Source organism: Scophthalmus maximus, chromosome 5 (genome assembly GCF_022379125.1).
Source record: "Scophthalmus maximus strain ysfricsl-2021 chromosome 5, ASM2237912v1, whole genome shotgun sequence".
Classification (NCBI taxonomy): Eukaryota; Metazoa; Chordata; class Actinopteri; order Pleuronectiformes; family Scophthalmidae; genus Scophthalmus; species Scophthalmus maximus.
Genome location: NC_061519.1, coordinates 11,852,411 through 11,869,856, shown reverse-complemented (window position 1 = coordinate 11,869,856; position 17,446 = coordinate 11,852,411). Strand labels below are relative to the sequence as shown.

Here is a 17,446-nt window from a genome sequence, read left to right as displayed (position 1 = left end):
CGGCAATGGTGACATCATCTTAATCTTATCATTTACACAAACTATCTGGTGTGTAATCTGTCACTGTAATCTGGTTTTCATGCATACATCTTCCTCAGGGGTCAGTTTTGTGAACTATGATATCATTTCAACAATCAATATGCAAACGATGACAGATTTTTTTGTTTTTTGTTTTGTTCTAGATTATACCTTGGAAGACTACAAGTCCTGCACCCAGAAAGGCCTTAAGGTTGGGGCCAACATATATGGTGTTTATGTGTCGGTGGGATTTCAAGGTGGATCCTGCAATGGCCTGTTGAATGAGATGGGAGGTGAGGTTCCAAATGCATAATCACATGCCCTGCCTGCAGTCGGCACATGTCCCGATGCTAAAAACATGCTGAATTCATTCCACCCCTCTCCAGAGGACACCGCGCTTGGCAGCATCGTGGAGGACTTTGTCGCTGTCGTGCGGGGAGGCAGTAGTGAATCCATCAGTGGCTTGGTGTCCAAAAAGCTTCCCACCCCGCAGCTGATGAAACTTTGGGGCGAGGGCGTACGTTTCAACCCTGACTTCATTCGCTCGACCGTGAGTTTCTCTTTCGTTCACTGAATCTCATGGTTTTCCTTTTTCCTGTAGTCCCACTTGTAATGATCAATAAAGTTGTCATCAAAGGATATGACTTGACTAATTGAAGCAGAAGCATTTGCAAAATCAGTTGGTCAGAGGTGCTTCCAGGATTGGCAGAATTACAAAGAGGAAAAGTAGCCGGCGGCTAAGTTAATCAAAAGCAAGTTAGAGAAGAAGAAAAAACAACAAGTTATGCCAAATAAAAACTGTGCCAAATACAACGAGGCTGTCAACACAGTCAAGTTTCAGCACACGTGGGACTTTCCAGTTGGCTCTTTCCAAAAGAAAAAACCCATTCCAAGACAAGTGAATCTGAATGGTGACGAGAGCCTGGTTTAATTATGACACTTGTTTCTCATCAGACGCGGCCGCTCTATGAGCTGGTGACCTCCAGGGACTTCACCCACGATGCCACCCTGAAGAGAAACCTCAAGAGAGCATTGTCAGAGTACCTGGCGGAGACCAGCTCATGCCGCTGTGCTCCCTGCCACAACAACGGAGTGGCCGTTTTGAGAGGTGACCCAGAGGATATTATAGTTTGTGTTTAAGACCGAAATTCACACTGTGGCGCTCTACTCAGGCACCACCCCTCGTCTGAGTGGTCTGGAAATGTCCATACTGCTGTGAACGCATCTGCATTCTTCATATGTGAAAGGCAAACTCCGGAAATTGTCCAATTTTCCGGACATTTTCCGGAGTGAATGTCTGAAAACAGCTTTAGTGTACTTCTTTCCATCGACGACACTGGTATTGTAACTTGTAACTAACTGGTAATCGTTATTAGACCTCCTCTGCCAACAGATGGTGGATAACTACGACATGCGGCTGTAATGATGATGGTAAATCTTGTTGTCTTTCTCATCAGGCACAAGGTGTGACTGCGTTTGTCCTGTTGGTTACAACGGAAGCGGCTGTGAGATCACTCAGAGGCAAAAAGGTCAGAAATGACAGATCCAAAACACAGAAAAGATTCATACAGCGTGACATCATTTTCTCTTTCTTTGTACCAAACCGAGTGAGACACTGACATAGCGAGACTTGACGTGACCATTTTCCGACAGAAGTAGGCATTGACGGCAGTTGGAGCTGCTGGGGCGCCTGGTCGTCCTGCAGTGGAAGAACGATGTCGCGGAGTCGGCAGTGTAACAACCCGGCACCCAGCAATGGAGGCCTGGCATGCACAGGACTGCAGCAAGAGTCGACTGAATGCTAAGCAGCACCAATGTCAACAAGATTTTTAAATGAGAGTTAGTCTGTGGTTTGTTTTGTCTTTGGACTGCCTAATGTGACTTAACGATTCACATTGGAATAAAATGATACAGACAAAAAAGGAACCTGCATGGGATATCTTCTGGTATTTTTGTTAAACACAAACAAGAAATGCACTAACCTGGACTCAGTGTCTGTTGTCATATATTTTACCTTTGTATTGGAGGCAATTTATAAAATGTCACAAACAGTATAAATGACTATTTCATTTAAAAAAATGCCGAGAGAATTTAAAAAACTGACACATACACAAGGTCTGCACAACACACATTTATTTCTACTTCGACATACATTGCCTGAGAAAGGCAGACACTATGATTGAGGGCTCCAACATTTACACACTTTACTTAAAACCAGTTTTAATCGATGGGAGAAAAGAAACCTTAACGCTCACTTGGCACTCAGCAGCGCCTTTGACCTGGAATCTGGGAGGAGCTTCACCTTAACAACGTTGTGTCTGAGAGGAAGAGCCCAGGCAGGTTGCTCCGCCCCCATCGGGTGGGGGATTATTACAGGTTCTTGCCCGAGTCTTCCTCCCTGATGTACAGGATGACCAGGGCCCCCAGCACGACCACGACCCGTCCGTCTTGGCATCTGTCGAGTAACATTAAGATGGTTTGTGTTGAATTCATGGATTTGGCGAGAGGAAATGTCTGCAAGCTGTTGTTACTCCATCACATCCTCTAACAGGCACCTGAAGTACAGTTCAACATTTCTACTGCACAACATTTTTACAAGACACTCAATATCATTCGATACTAATGTAGTTACAGTAATGTAAAAAAAACCAAAGAGTGGTCTGATTAATTTATATCAACTCGAACCCCATCCATATCGATTTTTGGGGAGCGATGCCAATACCAATATTAGAGAGTTAAACATTGATGATACCCTTATATCAGCACTTTTTTTTAATCAATTTGCAGTGAATCCTAAAATGTCGTTACCAAATCCCTTTGAACAATAAAATGTATTTGAGATGTTTTGCAGTTCAACCACAATCCCTAATATAAATAACTATAAAATTAAAAAGAAAACAAGAATGCAAAACCAAATATTTAGAACTCGAATGATGAAAATAAAAAAAAATCATGTAAAACATAAACCAAGATCCAAATCTTTTCCGCATTGTGTATTCTGTTAAATAAAAGTTTTCATTTCAACAAACATAAAAATAGATATGTCTGTGAAAGGCTCATAGCGCCCGATATTATGGGCCAACTGATATTTCGGTGAGGCTCTAATGTCAACAATCATTATTGGTCGTAGTATTCAGCCATTAAAGGGCTCACTGAATCCAGGGGCAGCTGTGAGTTGGCCCTGCAGTATGTTGCATAAAATCAAAGAATGCAAGAGTTGCAAAAAATCCAAAGCCTTGTCGTTCAAGGCCTTTATCAATACGGTGGTCAATCCATAGTAAACAGCAGCACCAAAGTTTGAATTTCCAATATGATAGCCCCGTACTCAAAGGATGAAAAACTCCAAAAGATCAGATGCTTGCATTTAAAAGTAGATAGCAGCCTCGGTCCACTCCCTCGATTCGCCTTATGTGGAGAGTGGATACAAGTGTAGTTTGGAGGGGATGCTTCAATTGACTGAGACCACATCTGAATTCAGCCATGTGTTGGTGAGAAAAATGGAATGTAGTTTGTGTTCACTGATAAGATAATTTATATCAAACCTCTCAGTAGTATGTCCCGGATGTTTAATAGGGGCATGTGTAACTACTTTTCATATGCAAGCTTTTTGGCTGGGCTGCGATATTTCGGGAGGTGCAAAAGTCATGTTAGATCTTCTCTTAAAATCTTCCTGTGCTTTGATAGTTATCAGTATTGTTATTAGAGCTGGCAATTTCAATATTAAAGGCACTTTGGTCTTGCTTGAAGCACCAGCTCTGAATGGGTTGACATCATCTCACCTCTTCTGAGAGTCTCCTCACAGGCCTCCCCGTGGAAGCCGGACTTGCAGATGCACTCGCAGGACGTGCCCTTGAGGACGGTGATCCCATTATGCTTGCAGGGAGCGCAGCGGCAGGAGTCGAACTGCTGCAGATACTCGTCCCAGCCCCTCTGCATGTTGGCCAGTCTGGCGCCTACGTGGTCGGCGGCTGTGCTGAGGCGCACCAGCTCATAGATTGGCATGGTCTGGGCAACGGGAGGAAGAACACAGCAGGTGACCACATCAGCACGAGTCACAAAAGCAGAGTGCGATCACCGTGGGTGCCACTGAGTGACAACATTTTCATATGAAGTGATGTCACCTCATATTCAATGAGTGCCGGGTTGTATTTCAGAGTTGCCCCCCAGTTCTTGTATGTGTCTGGATTCCTGATGGCAATCAGGCCACTGCTGCTGTGTGTGATTCCTCCCTTCACCAGGGTAACAATGTCCTCAATCACAACTGAACTGGAGTCCTTTGCTACGTTTCAAAAAAGCAAAACAAGCAACAACAATCACAACACGTTACTACAGCAATCCTTCATTTTCTTTAATTTAGCTAATAAAATCAAATTAAGGCGAGTAGCTATTATGATGACCTCAAGGGGCGGCATCATCACTAGCGCTAAGTGTTTTTGTCATTATTGATAATTATATCTCACCTTGACTTAACTTTCCCTTCTTTTTGCATTGGTTCCCACCCAATGTGAGATCTACTTCTCCGTAGGCGCCAAGTGGATTGCTTATACCAATAGAGGCCCCAATGCATTTACCAGCTTGTTTGCCCTCAAGATCTGTGAGAGTTGGGAGAGAGAGAATTCAACGAAGGAGACATGGCACAACATTTCTGATCATATTACAGCAAATTAACAAATCCCAGTACTTGATTCTGCCATGGCGGTTTTGTTGATAACCACGACATATTCGAGGGTGCCTCCCATAGTTCCCTCCGTGACGTAGTGGGTGCCAAATGTGTTGAAGAAGCGGGAGTACATCCCAAAGTCATACTGCTCTGGGAGCTCCATGAGTGAAAAGTAGAAATCTTCATGAAGCATCAACCTGTTGGTTCTCATCTTGAAGTAGGCTGTTTGCACTTTGGACCAAAGCCTTACAAACCCGAGGTTCTGAGGACAAAACAGCAAGTTATTCATTTATTCTATTTTTTTAATTTTCAAACTGTAACTTATCTATAACCGGATTCAGGACCTTTCTCAACTCTGTTCACAGTGTGCAATTATGGGTCATGCACAAACTCATTTAGATGAGAACTCCACTCTCATATCTAACTACTAGATGTTTAGCAACATCAAGGAAGTGGTTAACTTAGCATAAAGCAAATAGTTTATTGTGTGTTTTGTCTATTTTTTGGAAAATAAACTACACTCAAAATACAGCAAAACACTACTATGATGGAGTGTGAACCAGACAGCAGAAAGAAGGTGAAATGGTTTTAGAGGCACTCAGTTATTTACACAATATTATCATATGTGTATTAATTACATATCTGCATTTAAATTTTCAAATATTGCAGTTATCCTCATTATAGTTATTTTGTGACACTGCTCATTGGTATCTGATTATCATACCTGGTTCTTATACTGTGTTATGTTGCTGAGAAACTCCGACTCTTTACTTCCACTGAGTCCCCCTTGTATGTAATAGACCCCGACTGTGAAGCCAGCGTTGGAAGAATGCATAGTTTTCCTGGCGTTCAGCAGACTAGCCATATCTTCATAGTACTCGTGGGAACCCTCTGACGTAGCTTGAGCCTGAAACAGATCAAATCTAATGTCATACATGTCTTATGTAACCTTACAATGATCAAGTTGCACAAACAAATACAGCTCAACATGACATTACCACAAAACGGTAGGTGTGGTAGTTGAAAGGTTTCCGGTAGTTTTTATCGTCCTCGTTGTAGCGCAGGTGCTCACAGAAGGAGTCATAGGTGAATTTCCTCCAGTCGCCATTGTAGACATATTCACACATTCCTCCAAAGTACGTTGGGTCAAGTACAGGATCCACAAAGTCTCTGGTCAAGACATTGTACCTGGGCAAAAGAATGCTTGTATAGAGCCATCCATCCAAACAATTCCTGTTTCCATAATCAGTTGACTGGCTGTAGCATCATCAACAGACAGATGTGAGAGTGGTATTGAGAGTCTCATCATACACTCGGCAAGGAAACAAACAAGTATCTTACCTTAAAACAAATGAAATAATGGTGTGACATGTTTACTACTGATAAATATATACAGTATATATAATTAGCACTATGGTGCCTGCATTCCCAATATTTCGGAGACGTTTGCTAAGCACAGAAAATAGATTTTTCCATTTATAATAATGGTTTTCCAAATTGAAAGTATTTTTTTTCACAGCTGCACGTGTGTCCTTAATGCCCTGCTTTAGTTTTCTTTCACATGTTGTAAACTGCGTAAAGTGAATAACAGCAATAATAGCAGTAAAAGCTGTGCATTACATACCCCCGGGTGCCGCGCTCAGCGCCTGGGATCGGCAGGAGGGTGGAGCACTTGTCATCTCTCTGGGTGAAACTTCCACAGTCCTCCTCATCGGAAAAATCCTCACAGTCTGACTCTCCATTACAGCGAAGCGACTGGCTGATGCAGCGCCCTGCAGAGACACACTGACATGAATATACTGTACGTTCTCCATGTGCACACACCTACTGGAAAAAACATAAAAACAGCTTGAAGAGAACGTGTTGTCTGAGTGGTTGTTGACGGGACATGCCTGTTTCTTTGCAGGTGAAGCTCTCCCCACAGTAGTCGGGCACCGCACACTGTGTGGTTGCTGTTGGACACGCCAGTGTCTCCCACAGTGTCTCGATGCAATGTGCGCCTCCGAACTGTGAGGGTTTCTCCATGTATCGGAAACGGAACTAAGACGGAGTTCAACATCTGTTAGCATCTAAACTCACTCACTGTGTCCATACCATTAAGAAGGTGTACAGTAGATTCATTCAGAAACACTGCAGGAGCTGGCTCAAAACAAATCATGCATTTATGGTTTTCAGCTCCTATGCTGTGGAACAAAACCCCCCTCAAAATCAGATCAGCAGAATCAGTGCCTTTGTATAAAAAACAGAAGACAGGCATTTTTACAGTTGTACTTCCATTGCTTTAATGTTGCTCCTTTATCTGTTTTTCTTTCATTGCACTGCTGTGTTTGATGTTCTGGCTTTTCTATGACTTGCCATATTTTTGTGCACATATTTTATTTTGTGAACCACCTTGTACCTCAGGGTTTGAAAGGCGCTGTAGAAATGAATGTTATTTCTGGTATATATTATTGTGTGACACTCAGGTGCAATCCATGTGTTCCCATTTAAAACCATTTAGATTAAATAAATGGGCATTTCTATTTTCCATATAAGTTTATAATTATCTATGTAATATTTGGTATATGGTGTTTCCAAACATCCTAAAGGAAGGCATAAGGTGAGTTACCTGGTGTAACCAAGCCCCAGTTTTGTTGACCTTATTGGAGCAGAAGTGTTGATTTTGAATAATAAAAAGCTCCTTTTGGATCTATTGAACATCCCATCCATAATGTATTGATCTGAGAATTTTTTTTCTGAAGAGAGCTATAGTTGTACCAGTCAGGCTAAACCACCCATAGTAAAAAGATATAATCACAATTTTCATTCAATATCTTATATAATAAGTGAATAAGTGAAAGAGGTACCCTTACCGTTTTGTCTGTGCAGGAGTTGCACGGAGTCCAAGATGACCAGCTCGCCAGCTTACAGTTGACGGGTATCGGTCTGTTTACTGCTCTGGCCCTCCTCGCCCCAGCCCCCCTGGTCCCAAGAAACATATATCATCATCTCAATTCCAGTTCTGTTATGGAGATGTGTTAAATCACATATTTTAGAACGATATAAAAGTTAGTGAGGCCAAAAATACTGCACCTATTATCATCAATTGTCCATGGTTGTCTGGACGCATCCACAGATGTACTGAAATTGATAAACAGATGCAGTGCGCATAAACCCAGGAGTAAACGAATAAATATCCCCATGCTGAAAATGAGTAGCTATGCCTTAAGATTCAAAAGGACACATCACAAAAACAGCTGATGCGATCATCTGAGGAGTTCTGCCGCTGCACTCTTGACCAGCACACACGGTGAATGATTGATCGAGAGTAAACACATGCTATTACAACAGTTGGGGTTTTTTTTGACACTACTTGGAATTAAATGAGCCCCTGATAAAAAAAGGAGGAAATTATTACTATTTCCATTACTAGTAGAAGTGGCACTAAAAGTATTGGGAGTTGTCGTTTTGTTGATTATGATGATGATGATGATTATTATTATTATGAAGACTACTATAATTATTCTGTAATAATTTGACATTTAATGTGCACTGTATAGTCTACATTATGTTCATACTGTAAATATTCGGTTTACAATGTGTATGTTATTTCTATACTCTATACTTTCTATTCCCTTCTGTTTATATTGCATGTTTGTTAATGTATTACTTTTTTTTAATGATGTTTCTATCTTTTATTGTCTTTTGCTGCTCTAACATGACACATTTCTCCATAGTGGAACTACTGTAATAAAGGATTGCCTTTATTTTTATTAGTAATATTATTATTATTATACCTACCCAGTGCCGTCTAATGAGTCGCGACAACTCCGTTCACTCCAATGGACCATTTTTTTCCCAGCAATGGGCGGATCATGGTCTCCCAATAGTTCCCGGAAGTGAGCAGCAGCGCATTAGAGTAGCAGCAGAATGGATCAATGGACCGTCTGTGTTGCCCGTGTGAGGGGTAAGATGTTTAAATAACCAGATTGTATATTATCAAGGCATCAGAATCAAATCAACATGCGCATTAAAGCATGTTAGTGGATTAGGATAATTTATGATTTATTTATGATTTTTTTAAAACGTATTGACTAAATACATAGGAGACTACATAGGCATGTCGGTCTGCTGTAATGTAAATCGATACATTTATTGACTACTAATAACCGAAAAATTCCAGTTCTGTCGCTCTGAATAATGGATTCCAATTACGCGCCAAGAACGTCCGGTAACTACTTCTTCTTCTTCTACTTCTTCTTCTACTTCTTCTACTTCTTCTACTTCTTCTACTTCTTCTTCTTCTTCTTCTTCTTCTTCTTCTTCTTCTTCTTCTTCTTCTTCTTCTTCTTCTTCTTCTTCTTCTTCTTCTTCTTCTTCTTCTTTTCCTTTTTTTATGGCGGTTGGCAAACAACTTTTAGGTGCGCGTTTCCGCCACCTACTTCCGGGAACTATCTGAAGTCTGCCTTTTGGACTTCCGTTGTCGCGACCGCGCTTCTGATTCGTCAGTCAAACAAAGGTGCGTCACACACACAGCGGCGCTCTCAAATTGTTTGTCGCAGCATTGGCCGCTGACGAGCTGGCATCAGTCGTTCACTGCCGAGTTCACCTGATTCATGAAGTCGTCGCGTCGCCGGAGTCCAGAGCACTTTCTGAAGAGTGATGAACAAAGCGAGATACAATGGAAAAGGTAAAGCCCAAAGAGTTTACTGAGCAACTACTTTCAGAGTAGAAGCCAGTGTCAGCAGACTCTGAGCTAGCTAATGTGACAGTCACCTGCCGGCAGTTCGCGTGTTGTGGCCTTTCATTATTAATTAATCTGTCAACTAATTGTGTGGATTAAAAAAAAAAAAAAAAAGTCAGATAATCTTGAAAAACACCCAACATACAATTCCAATTCCACTTCAAGCCCCTGAAGATATTCTTTTTTTGTTTGTTTGTACAACTGTAGCAGAATAAAGACACCAGCAAACATTCACGTATAAAAAACCTGGAATGACTGGAGATATTGTTGAAAAAAATAACTAAATCAACTCGGAGCAATTAAATGTTTCTGTTGATCAATTTACTAGTTTGACTGTGAAATGTGTCCACTTTGCCAATTTTCTGGATAGAGCTGTTCCAAAGACTGGTTTCATTCTCCTCCTTTGTATTCGTGGTGAGGAGACGGACTGAACGAGAAAATGTTTCTTTTGTCATTTTGGTTAGTCGCCCCCTAAATTGCGCTCGTGTCAGCAAGCATCGGGTTTTGACTCCTCAAACAGAACCATCTTAATGAAATTGTCTGTGACAGGTGTGGCCATGTCCTGCTCAACACTTTCAAAAATAAGATACTCACTTTTAATGTTCAAATGTGATATTTCCTTTAATATCATACAGGTCCCATTATAAAGACTGTCAAGACCTTGTTAATATTTGATCATTCATTGCACAGTGTTCACCTCAAGTCCGTGGTGTGGCAGGTAGATATCAGTATGTATCGCTCGCTGGGAGTAACCGTGGAGGGATTGTTTTATGTTGTTGTGTATATATAAACAGTGTACTGTAAATATATTAGAGCTGCAAAAGTTATCGCTAAGGTATCGACTACTATTTTAATCGCAAACTATTTTGATAATCGGTTCGATCGCTGATAGATTAATCGGTTCAAATAGTTATGTGGAAAAAGTTGGCGAAATTCTCTGATTTAAGCTTCTTAAATGTGAATATTTTCTGGTTTCTTTGCTCCTCTATGACAGTAAACCACATATCTTTGGTGTGTGTGGACAGAAGAAAACAACCTCTTGGTGTTTGGGAAAACACATCGACATTTTCAACATTTTATGACATTTATTGACCAAACAACTAATCGAGAAGATAATCGACATGTTAATCCATAATGAAAATAATCATTAGTTTCAGCCCTACAATAGTTTTATTTTTGTGTATGCTCATTGATTTTTAGTTTCTTTTTGCCAATGGTGCCAACTGCTCTTATTATACGCATTTTGTTTTAACGTCAGAACATCACTGCACTTTTTTGTTATTCCCTGCAAAACCTCAAAAAGATTTTAAATTATAGGTTGTAGCCAGTTGTGTTAACTTAATGAATCATGATTTTTAAGGAGGGGCCAATCAACTTCAAAGCTCTGAGGGCCAAGTTTCAGGAAGAGGCCCTTCTGGCTAAATCCAAAATCAGACGACCAGCTGTTGCGGATAAACCCAAACATCTTCCCCCTCCTGGAGGTCACAGCAGCTCCGTGGTCAGCAACATTAATATTGCTGCGGAAAACAAGGCACCGGTGGTTCCCCGGATCTTTTTCAGAGACGGCCTGCAGGCGTCTGGAGGCAAGCGACCGATCTCCTTTCCACCACAACTACGGCAGACCTCCCCCCAAACCCCTAATGGAGACGGCTCAACAAGGCAGTCCCTCAAAGAGCGACACATGCCTCTGGTGCTTCCTGTCTTGCCTGTAAAAGAGCAACAGACCGGATCGCCTGTCAGAAAGGAGCACAGACCAGCACCAGAGCCAGGAAAAGAACTCCTGCCACAAACTAAAATCAAGAGGAAGGGTTTGCTGCTTCCTTTCAAGTCGGCCAAAGCATCTAAAGCCAGGGGAGAAAATGGAGAGGAGCCCACTTATGCCGATTTAACCACGAGACCTTCGAGTGCTCCGGGCGAGATGCCCTCGGTGGAAAAACAGACCGCAGAGGACGGCGTTTCACTCCAAAGTGACCAATCAACCGCCGAGTGCCCCCCCTCGAGCCCAGATATACCGATCACCCCTCCCTCCTCGGAGACGAGTGTCGACTCCGACAGCAGAATCGCTAACACCTTGGACAGGGCCAAGAAAAAGTTCTCACGCCGGCAGATGTTGTTATCCGCTAAACCCAAGAGCCGGCGTTCCCCCGACTACACATCCGGAGACAAGGCGTTCCCTTTGCCGCCAAAGAACATTGACCGTGTTGAGCCTGACCTCCCCGTACCCCCACCAGTCTGTCTCCCACACCTGGCTTGTATTTCAGCCCGGCCTTTCTTCAAAGCCAACAACTCTGCACGTAGTAAGTTATACTCGAGGAAAAACATTTTTTTTTATATCCACACCAGAATCCTTATTCATCTCATACTGTTTATTCAGACAAGTTCTCTTGTACGTTTGCAATATTTTTTTTCCCCTCAATGGCTAGAGCCAGCATTAGCCAAGCAGTTGGGCAGGGGTCAAGCTGAACTTCCTTCTGTGAGGACGAGTGAACCTCATCCACCTCCCGCTCCTCCGAAGAAACCTCTAGCTGACCTGAGCTCACTGGGACGGCTGCCAGCAAAGCCCCCTAGACCTTCACTAGTAGACCTTAGTCGGTACCGTCTACCCACAGTCCATGGTACTGTATGTCAACTTTCTTTTTTCATTTCCCTATAGCTTTCTTTATTTTACTTATGCTTCTCTTATTTTGTGGCCACAGACAGAAGGATATGAATGAAAAAAAAGTTATATTTTACTTGGACACCGGTGACTGTGTTCTAGCCGCACTGCAGTTTACATTATATTTTTATTTTTAGTAAGGATGAGCATCTGTTCAAGTTCTGATTTTTTGGGGGGGGTTTCTTGTTGTAGACGTGCCACCGAGTTTTAGCCAAGCATCGACGGCAGAGCCAGAGTCCGGGCCTCCATCTATCTCAAATCCCGTGCTGGAGGCTCCAGAGTTCCCAGAGTTTGATAATGCCGATGTGGAAGCTGCAGAGGGAGAATCTGTTGATATTGCTGCTCTAGAATTGGGGGCTCTAGACTTTGTCAGCTCTGACCTTCCCCTTCCAGTGGACTTTGGGGTCAAAGATTTTGAGGCTTCCCTGCCCGATTCACTGATGTGCGATCCCGCAGAGTCCAGCGCGAGCTCCATCGTCATGCACAATCTGAACGTCGGCAGTCAAAACATAATACCCCTCGATCCAGCCGGCTTCCCTGAACCAATAAACCTTTCAGAGTTCCCAGAGCCGTGGTCTCAGAGCGAGGAGGCCGTTGTATCTCCACTTTCTAACTCTCACATCGATGAGACTGACCTAGGAGCTGCCGAGTGCCACTCTGTCCCAGAGGACACAGAGCTTAGCACACATGCAGCAACGAACAATGTTATTCAGCCTCATCCGAGGTGAGTTTTGTTGTGACTGGAATCACCTTTTTTCTTTTTCTTCATGTTGTTTCACATCAAATGGATTTCCTCTCTTTAGTGTGTCTCAACAGGACAGTTACTATGAGACATGTGATAATGTGTACGAGGATGTTGAAAACATCCACAGAGCCATCTTGGCCCAGAATTCACGTAAACGCAAAGCTGGTCTGAAGAGTAAGAAAGTTTTCTTCATACAGTGATTTACTCTCAATACAAGACCTCGCAGAAGTTTGTTTGTTTCAATTTTTGATTACATTGTTTTTACAGATCCATACGCTGACAATCACCCAAAGGTAACTTCTATTTCAATCTAATTGAGTTTATCATCATCTTGGTGAGTAATAACGGAAAAAGAGGTTTATGGTGAGACCCATTCTGTGCGATGAATAAATCATCTGCCTCATTCTTCTAGCAATCATCTGTGGTAAATTAAAAATCTGTTTATTCCAAGGAGGAGGCGTCTCTTCACATTTGGCCGCGGAATCCATGGTATGTCTTCCTTTTTTTTTCATTTCAAACATCAAGTCACAGTTTTATCATTGACATTGATTTTTGCCAGATGGGAGGCAGCCATTGATTTTCTCTTACTGTGGTAATCACACTGCAGGGGCAGTGTATCAGGAGAACATGGTCATTCGGCCTATAATCATGTCCACAGGTATGTTTGACGTGTCACCCGTCAATCACCAATGTTGTGATTAAAAACAAGCTGCAGTGAAAAAACCTGATCCCTTTTTTTTCATGTTGAACTTTGCTTTTGTTTCTTCTCATTCAGTTATTTTAACAAGTGTATCTTTCCATTTATTTTTCAGGGGGTAAATGTAAACATTATTGAAAATATGCTCTTTTCTTTTGCTACTGAATGGTCCAATTTGTTTTCAGCAAGGAACGCCAAAGCCCCAACACCGCTGACTATAAAGAACAGAAGAAGAGGGAGAAGCAGCGATTGGAGAAGGAGAAGAAGGAGCAAAAAGAAAGGGAGAAGAAGGAGAATGAAATGAAAAAGAAGTTCAAGGTTAGTCACGCAATCATGTTTCATTGAGTTTAATCATTTCTTCTAGTCGAGCTGGTCTTTAGTCGTGGCATCACAGTTCAATTTACATAACCCCCCCTCATTACAATTGTGCATATGGTGTAGCTGTTCTGAAATCGGTGTGAATCACAGCCGTGGCTCAACTCCTCCGTCTAGGTGAGCGGCGAGGAGGAGCCCATGTACCACGCCAAGGTGACGGTGGCCAGTAAAGTCCGCAAGAACGACCTGCCGGTGAAGAGCGGGGACACGGTCAGCATCATCCGCACCACCAACTGCCCCAAAGGCAAATGGTTGGCTCGAGACGGCAGCCATAAGTGTGAGTATTTTCATGTGATCACTCCCTAAAAAGTACTTTTCATTAACTACTAGGATTTGACAAATACAAACAAAACAAACATGTATTGGTTGTTGATTTAAAGCGGTGTCAGTCTCCTGTTTTCCTGGGATTTACACGACAGTGTTATTGGCGTCTCACTGTTTTCAGTTACTGCTCTGCTCTGGCTATTTCAGATGGTTATATTTCAGTCATGAATGTGGAGCTGAATATCAAGGAGATGCTGGAACTTGGGAAGAAGGCCCAAGCAGCGGGACGAGGAGGAGGCAACCTGGAGGGCGACACCATCAGCATCGGGAGCAGGTACTGGGTCGCACGCTGATTTAAAAATATATAAATAATGCTTAATTAAAAATTTTAAAAAGTGAGTTTTTGTCTTTGTTTTTCAGATCCTCCAGTCACCTTGTACTAACAAGCAGCTGTAAGTGACAATAGGCTCTGCACAAAACCTCCAACCTCCTCAACTATGCATCAGCTACTTCATCATTTCAGCCTAATCTAGATGGAACAAAGAATATGACTAGTTGATGTAATGCACAAACTTGTTGACAAGATCCATGTGCTTGAAAGGGATTGCTTATTTCATGATTAAGGACTCAAGTTGAGGACTTCCGTGTAGGCTGGGGGTTCTGGCTGCGACCCTGCCAAACCTCACACTCTGCTTAATCAAACTCATTTGTTCTCCCTCAGTCACAGACGACAGTGAGGAGTGGGCCTGTGAAGACGAGACCCTCTCTCCCACAAATGAGAGCCAGTAAGAATTGACAATTTCACCGTCCTTTACTGTGGCTCAACTTGCTTTTAGTTGAGTGCAATTTCGTCGACGAATGACAGAAACCACATAAGAGTTTTAAGTAATTTCCTCTGAAAGTTATGGTTGAGTTTTCTTGGTACACAACATATATAATTACTTTCTTTCTCTTTATTTTGTGTAGTAGTTTTCCCCAGCAGACCTCCTCCATGTCTGAGATGTGTAAGTAGTGGGTTAAAGGGAAATGCAAGCTCTGCCTGTGGTTGCTTTGTTATACATTGACGTGGGAGAACACAGCATGCTCTAATGTGCACTTTTACCATGCCACTTCCTTACCCACTCCCTACCTCTCACCCCCAACCCTTCCTCAGCCTGTAGCCATGTCAGCGCCCAGCACACTCTGAGCGACGCCAACCTGGAGGACCTACACACACAGTAAGGCTCGATACACACAGGCGTCAAAGCAGATACCTTGGCAGGTTTCCAGCCCATATGTGCAAAAAATCTTTTAACATCCACCTCTGGAGGTTCTTAGTGTGTGCACACAACAATATTGCAACCTCAAAAGATGTATTTAAACCTGAATGTGCACCTCTTGGATACAAATGCTGATGGGACATAGGCTTTATACATCTAGTATCTATATCTGGGTTCCTGTACTGGATGTACAGGCATTCCTCATCTAGAATGAAAGGCTACAGTAATTTAACAGAGTCCTAACAGTTCCATGTCTTGAACCTTTTAGGACCAGACATGAAGCCCTGCAGAAACTAGCCATCTTCTTTCAACACGGCAAGGATGAGTTTGTGGATGTAACTGATGGTGAAGGAGCAACACCCACAAAGTACAGTATCCTCTTTTCCATAACACCGAGCAATCGTTTGTTGAAAAACCCTTTTAGTAATGGAACAATGTTTTTCTTTCTTTCCTCTCTGTCCTGTTTCAAGTGCTGAACCGCCAGGTGAGTTTAAAGACTTATTTTCATTTTTTACATGACTACCCTGTTGTCAACGGCCCCGTCACACTCGCTGATACTGGTGAAGCTAAGAGGGAGCACTCTCAAATCACTTTTAAGGACACTGTCTAAGTCTAAGCACCGGCTGGCGTCTTGCCAGTCATGGAAAATAAACTGCGAGGAACATTTTATCTGTTTCGAGTGACCTGGAGACACGGTGTTGGACATTTTGCAGAGACGGCAGTTCAAAGTTCATGTTCCCCTCTGTGTCTGCTTGTCTCTTATTCAGATTTCTTGTGTGCTGTTGAAGAGCCTCCGTATCCGTAAGTGACGAGTTTCTCTCTCATCAGCAAGTGAAGCTTGGCGCTGTTTGATCTTGATTTGTCCTAGCAGAGTACTCATAAGCTGCTTTCGACATGCACCGAAGTCTGGAGATTTTCCTGAACTTTTTTCCGGAGGGGCTGTATGCGAGAATGAAAATGATGTTTCGGCGAGTGAGTGGACGCTCTACCCAAGCGCCACCACTCGCCTGAATGATCCGGATATTTGTGATCGTCTGATCGGACCGCCCCGTTGTATACTGATGTCCTGCTCTGTTTTGTGTGACAGTGAGCAGGAGGTAGACTTCACAGACCTGGAACTTCTACCTCCCCCACCACTATACGCTGACGCCTTCTGATGACCATCAGCCAAAGCTGCGAATTTCAGTAAAAATGACTTTTTTTGTTTTTTCATAAACTCTTATAGTGGAGAAAAAACATGATCATGAATGAGTAATGAACCTACTGATGTGACTGTCTAATAATCCAAATGTCACCCTTTTTTTTGTTTTTTGTGCCAATCGGTGCATTTTCACTGTGTTCTGCACTTTTTCTTTCTTTCTCTGAAGTTGCTGTTAAAAAAGAGCAAATGGTGCACAAATTAGTTCATCGCACTTTGTCCAGAAGAGCAATCACAAAGTAACCAACTATTCACTTGTAGCTCATGGATGTGTTTTGTGAATATGTTCTTTGCATTTGGATTTGGTTTGTGTCTAATAAAAATTTGTCCTTGATTATGCTTCTTCCCACGTTTTTTTTTAATAACATTGCATGTTGGTTTTTTTACCTAAACCGAAGCACACCGTTAAAGTTATAACACAACTTATTGTACACGGTGACACTGCAGTAGACCTTCATACAGTTATCAACTCTTAAATTAAGGGCAAGAGCTGCGGTTCCACTGCAAGACCTATCCCCCAGGAACTGAGAACCTTTGCAGACACTTGTTTCCACCGCAGGGACCAGGGTTCAGTTAAGTCCCGGGGAGATATCCCCCCATCATCAAAAAAAGCTCCTGGTTTATTAAAGAACAGGACACTTCTTGGGTGGGGGCTTGCACATACCTGAATTTATTTTACTATAGGGCCCGTCTCTTTTCTAATGAACAATCTCCTCCTTTTTTCTTATCATGTCTCTTGAAGCAGCACTTAAACTGTCACTTTATCTATCATGTAAAGTATATAAATCTTCCATATGTTTAGTTTCTTGACATTTAAGAGATTTTGGAGGCTTAATACAGGGATCAAGGTT

At 42.4% G+C, this 17,446-nt stretch overlaps 3 protein-coding genes across 5 annotated transcripts in view; 2 read left to right on the top strand and 1 right to left on the bottom strand.

Moving 5' to 3' along the window:
* LOC118310447 (complement component C8 beta chain-like) overlaps positions 1-1,944 on the top strand; it is a 52,542-nt gene extending 50,598 nt beyond the window's left edge. The window contains exons 22-26 of the mRNA XM_035633378.2: positions 183-311; positions 405-568; positions 973-1,126; positions 1,476-1,547; positions 1,675-1,944. Of these exons, the coding sequence (XP_035489271.2) occupies positions 183-311; positions 405-568; positions 973-1,126; positions 1,476-1,547; positions 1,675-1,823 (668 nt within the window). The 3' untranslated portion in view covers positions 1,824-1,944. The remainder of the gene's footprint in view (positions 1-182; positions 312-404; positions 569-972; positions 1,127-1,475; positions 1,548-1,674) is intronic.
* Positions 1,945-2,134: 190 nt separating this feature from the next.
* c8a (complement component 8, alpha polypeptide) lies at positions 2,135-8,952 on the bottom strand. Of its 2 annotated transcripts, XM_035634594.2 has the most exons (12): positions 8,459-8,952; positions 7,751-7,798; positions 7,531-7,639; positions 6,571-6,718; positions 6,303-6,450; positions 5,677-5,866; positions 5,403-5,585; positions 4,700-4,940; positions 4,479-4,610; positions 4,140-4,297; positions 3,798-4,023; positions 2,135-2,473 (listed from the first exon to the last, which is right to left on the bottom strand). In XM_035634594.2, exons 1-12 carry the CDS (start codon positions 8,506-8,508, stop codon positions 2,322-2,324), a joined length of 1,785 nt encoding a protein of 594 aa, XP_035490487.2. In that variant the 5' UTR covers positions 8,509-8,952; the 3' UTR covers positions 2,135-2,321. The 2 variants fall into 2 exon arrangements, with proteins under 2 accessions (XP_035490487.2, XP_035490486.2); XM_035634593.2 differs by lacking the exon at positions 8,459-8,952 and having other exon boundaries at positions 7,751-7,962.
* Positions 8,953-9,081: 129 nt separating this feature from the next.
* si:ch211-188c16.1 (uncharacterized protein LOC562677 homolog) lies at positions 9,082-16,923 on the top strand. Of its 2 annotated transcripts, none has more exons than XM_035634592.2 (19): positions 9,082-9,347; positions 10,762-11,698; positions 11,825-12,016; positions 12,250-12,781; positions 12,861-12,976; positions 13,070-13,095; positions 13,254-13,291; positions 13,410-13,460; positions 13,685-13,817; positions 13,992-14,151; positions 14,346-14,472; positions 14,559-14,590; positions 14,860-14,923; positions 15,108-15,142; positions 15,292-15,355; positions 15,666-15,764; positions 15,868-15,881; positions 16,165-16,198; positions 16,485-16,923. In XM_035634592.2, the coding sequence occupies exons 1-19, from the start codon at positions 9,339-9,341 to the stop codon at positions 16,552-16,554; spliced, it is 2,733 nt and encodes a 910-aa protein (XP_035490485.2). In that variant the 5' UTR covers positions 9,082-9,338; the 3' UTR covers positions 16,555-16,923. The 2 variants fall into 2 exon arrangements, with proteins under 2 accessions (XP_035490485.2, XP_035490484.2); XM_035634591.2 differs by having other exon boundaries at positions 9,084-9,347; positions 15,105-15,142.
* Positions 16,924-17,446: the final 523 nt, after the last annotated feature.